This window comes from Rhodamnia argentea, chromosome 4 (genome assembly GCF_020921035.1).
Source record: "Rhodamnia argentea isolate NSW1041297 chromosome 4, ASM2092103v1, whole genome shotgun sequence".
Lineage (NCBI taxonomy): Eukaryota > Viridiplantae > Streptophyta > Magnoliopsida > Myrtales > Myrtaceae > Rhodamnia > Rhodamnia argentea.
The window spans coordinates 3,624,512-3,628,859 of NC_063153.1; the positions used below are offsets into that span (position 1 = coordinate 3,624,512).

Consider the following 4,348-nt stretch of genomic DNA (forward strand, 5'->3'; position numbering starts at 1 on the left):
CTAGACTTGTTTACTTTCTACTCGGGTACCTCCAGTTTATAGAAACCTCTACACCCAATGCCTTGTTCATCATTGATAGATAATTTATAACCTTCGGAAGTTTTGTTAATACACCATCTGCATAATGGCTTGTGCATCTTTCTTCTGATTCTACTCAACAAATAAACACATTAGTAGCCTTTGATTATTTTGTTATCTTCAAAACACCGTAAGGGATTTTCCCTAACATCGTCAACTGTCACATGTCATCGAACTCAATAATTTGATAATAAAATTTAATGAAAACTAGCAGAAGGTAAATTTATCACAAGTGTACCGGTTTGAATTTTTTGGTGGTAAAAAAATTAATTTGAGATAAATTTATTACAGGTATACAAGTTTGAGGATTTTTGTGATCAAAAAAATAGTTTGTGATAAAATCATCATAGGTGTATCAGTTTGGGATTTTTCGTGATATTAACATCTTCGTTTATTTGGTTCAAAAACAGATGAAAAAAATTCAAAAGCAGCTATATTTTCAATTTCTTATATTTCGAAACCTTGAATTTTCAACAATCGATTATATTGAGCAAGGATTTAGTTTTAGCCGGTTATAGCTGATTTATATAACATATCAAATTATAATAAAACTATAACTTATTAGTCAGATTATATCTCGTTATTTTGTTATTTCTATCATTGTGAATTTATTTTATATACAATACATATGTATGTCTGCCACAACTTGTGGTCTCTTTCTAGTACTCTCATAAAGATGACCTTCCTACAATACAAATTATTATAGAGAGCGGACAAGGAATTTCATTAATTAGGGGAGGTAAACTTTCTTTAGCGTCACGTTGCATGAAGCTTTTTTTAGGTGCACATGCATCATGACAACGAGGGCTAAGAGGACAAAACAAGCCCCTCCCCCTTTGACTTTTCAAAGTCAATAGCGCGTCGCGCAAAAAAAGGAAAAAAAAAAAGTCAATAGCGCGTACTACAATATGACGTCTTACTTCGTGCCAATTAAACTAAGAGACCAAATACAGGTCTCAAGTATCCCAACTCAATCATCAATGCTTTCAGATCTCAAGTAAGAATCTAAGCTAGGGCAGCATCCCAGTCTCTCTAATGGCCTCTTCTTTGCAACCAGAACGAAATTACGATGTGTTCCTCAGTTTCAGAGGCGAAGATATCCGCAACAACTTCGTGGGTCATCTATGGAAGGCCTTGGATGGGGCTGGCGTGAGGACGTTCATCGATAGCAAGGAACTGAGGAAGGGAGATGGAATATCACCCTCGATCGCAAGGGCGATCGAAGGATCCCGCATCACGGTTGTCGTCTTCTCGGAGAACTATGCTTCGTCGCCGTGGTGCTTGGAGGAGCTAGTACAGATATTAGAGTGCAAGAAGATGAATGAACAGGTTGTCATGCCTGTGTTTTACAAAGTGGAACCGAGGAAAGTAAGAGGAAGGCACGGGAGTTACGGGACGGCACTGGCAATGCACGGACGCAAGTATGGGAAGGGTTCAGAGAGAGTGAAGAAATGGAGGGAAGCTCTTGCTGAAGCTGCTAATTTGTCTGGGTGGCATCTGGACAATGGGTAAGTCTCATAAAAAATCTCATATATGTAATGATAGCTCTAAGAGTGCACTATGTGAAGAAAATTTGCATTTATTGAAATTTTGGTAATTCTTGTTTTCTTGCCTTCTGCATTTTACAGAGATGAGTCCAGTCTAATTGAGAGCATAACTAGAGAGATCTCAGTCAAATTAGGCAAAGTGCCCCTCCATGTTGCCAAGCATCCGGTTGGAATAGAATACAGGGTGGAGAAAGTCAAATCGTTGCTGAGAATGGAACTTAGTGATGCTCACATGGCGGGAATCTGGGGGACTGGAGGCATAGGAAAGACGACAATTGCTAAAGCTGTTTACAATTCTCTCATCGGCCAATTTGCCAACCACTGCTTTCTCCACAAAGTGGGCGAAACATCGAAAAATCTCGGCCTGGTTCATCTGCAGAAAGAACTTCTACGGGAGATGTTGGGGACAAAAGACTTGGAAGTGCCGAGCGTCGATGCGGGGATTAATTTGATACGGGATAGGCTCTGCTGCAAAAAGGTTCTTCTTGTTCTTGATGATGTGACTGGTATGGACCAATTAGATGCATTAGCCGGAGAATGCAACTGGTTCAGTAAAGGAAGTCGGGTCATCATTACAACAAGAGACAAACATTTGCTAAATTCTCATGGCGTGAACGAAATATATGAGGTCAAACCTTTAAATCACACCGAATCTCTTGAGCTCCTTAGTTGCCATGCTTTTCCAAAGGGTGCGAAAATGGGGATCAGTAGGGATCTGGTGGACGGCGTTCTGAGGTATGCGAATGGGCTTCCACTGGCGCTTGTAGTGTTGGGTTCGTTTTTGCATGGTAGAAGCAAAGAGCAGTGGAAGAGCGCATTGAATAAACTTGCAGAGCATCCGAACGAAATGATCAATAATGTCCTGAAGATTAGCTTTGAGGCCCTGGATGATCAGCAGAAGGAAATTTTTCTCGATATTGGTTGTTTCTTTGTGGGGAAGGATCATAAGTACGTAAACCAAGTTCTTGATGCATGCGGCTTCGAACCGATCATTGACATGCAAGTACTAGTTGAGAGGTCTCTGATAAGTATTGAACGTGGGAAGATTCAAATGCATGACTTGCTTCAATTAATGGCCAAAGATAGTGTCTATCAAGAGTGCCCAGAGGAGCCAAGCAGACGCAGCAGGTTATGGTCGTATGATGATGTTCGTGAAGTATTGGCATCAGATACAGTAATACCGGTATGTCTAAACTTTGTGCACATCGAACATGTTGCAACCATAGAATGAATCAGATAACTTTTCTGATAATCTCGGCATGCTACATCTTTCTTTTACAGGAATCAACTGCTATCAAAGCAATCGGTCTCTCGGAGTATAATCCAGAAGAAGATCTGCTTATTAGTCCGGCCTCGTTAGCAAATTTGAAGAGGCTGCGACTGCTCATACTTAGAAATGCATGCTTTCCCAATGGATCCGAGCAATGTCTCGCTCCAGAGGTGAGATGGTTTGAATGGCTTGGATACACTTCAGCAATCTTTCCGACATTTCGCAACCCAGAGAAGCTCGTGGGGCTTCATATGTGGTACAGTCTTATTCTAGAATTGGGGAGTGAATTCAAGGTATGTCCTTAATATTGGTAAGTTTGATAACATAACCAAGCTAATGAAAAACTAACTATACAGTTTTCATTCTCATATGTTGCAGAATCTTAGAAATTTGAAATATGTCAATTTCGGTGAAAGTGGGTTTCTCAAGAAGTTTCCTGACATTTCAAAGATCCCAAATGTTGAAAGTTTGAAGCTACACGGATGCGTTCGATTAGTTGAGATCCATGAATCTGTTGGGCAGCTGGAGGAGCTTGTTGAATTGGATCTTGAATCTTGTTTAAGCCTTGAGACGTGTCCTTCTACACTGAAATCGAAATATTATAAATTCCTGCGCTTCGAGAGTTGCTCCCGTCTCGCAAAGTTCCCTACCATCTCGACACAAATGGAAGCTCTGCAAATGCTTAGCTTAAATGAAAGCGGGATCGAAGAATTGCCAGATTCAATCAGGAATCTTGTTTCTCTCGTAGCTCTGTTTATGGATGACTGCAAGGAACTTTCAGTCCTTCCTAGCAGCATACACAGTTTGCAAGCTCTTAAGCATATGAGTGCGAATGGTTGTTCGAAGCTTCGTAAGTTTCCACGCAAGATGGAAAATGATTCAGTTGATCCGGATTGCGCCGTCGGATTGCCGAGTCTAATTCATCTGAGTCTAAGCAATTGCAGTCTATCGGAAGTGGAGTTTCTCATGGATCTTACCTGCTTTTCCACCTTGTCCTTCCTGTCCCTGGCGGGTAATGCTATTACTACTCTGCCTGCGTGCATCAGTAAGTTTGACGAGTTGAGTGTGCCTGATTTGTCAAATTGTGAGCAGCTTCAACGGAACTTTGAACCTCCCCGACTTCTATGGTTATCCGAGGTCGAGTTGGGTGGAAATTATAATTTTTAATTTGGTAGGTTCCAAAATTAAGGGACTGATTGTGAGATTTCTGCTCAATCTGTTCTATTACTTCTGCTGGGCAAGATGAAAATATTGCACCAGTAGTTTACAACTCCATGAGTTACAATGCTAATGAGTCGTGATCGACCAGCGCAAAAATGTTTCTTATCAGTCGAATGAATTGAGTTATGCAATACTTTTATCAGACAAAAACCCCCAAATTACAGTCAACATGCTTCAATCTTCCTGGGATCAAAGGCAACACCAAACATCAGGCTAACTAAGAACCAGCTTT

The 4,348-nt window shown here is 40.8% G+C and overlaps 1 protein-coding gene across 1 annotated transcript; it reads left to right on the forward strand.

The window, feature by feature from the left end:
- Positions 1–1,034: 1,034 nt before the first annotated feature.
- On the forward strand, positions 1,035–4,062 carry LOC115756226 (disease resistance protein Roq1-like). Its single transcript, XM_030695918.2, has 4 exons — positions 1,035–1,586; positions 1,707–2,808; positions 2,907–3,188; positions 3,274–4,062. Exons 1-4 carry the CDS (start codon positions 1,114–1,116, stop codon positions 4,060–4,062), a joined length of 2,646 nt encoding a protein of 881 aa, XP_030551778.1. The 5' UTR covers positions 1,035–1,113.
- The last annotated feature ends 286 nt before the right edge of the window (positions 4,063–4,348 follow it).

Coding starts and splice junctions, on each gene's coding strand:
- LOC115756226 (XM_030695918.2), top strand. CDS start 1,114: ATGGCCTCTTCTTTGCAACCAGAACGAAATTACGATGTGTTCCTCAGT. Junction 2,809..2,906: donor CATCAGATACAGTAATACCG/GTATGTCTAAAC, acceptor TTTCTTTTACAG/GAATCAACTGCTATCAAAGC. Junction 3,189..3,273: donor AATTGGGGAGTGAATTCAAG/GTATGTCCTTAA, acceptor CATATGTTGCAG/AATCTTAGAAATTTGAAATA.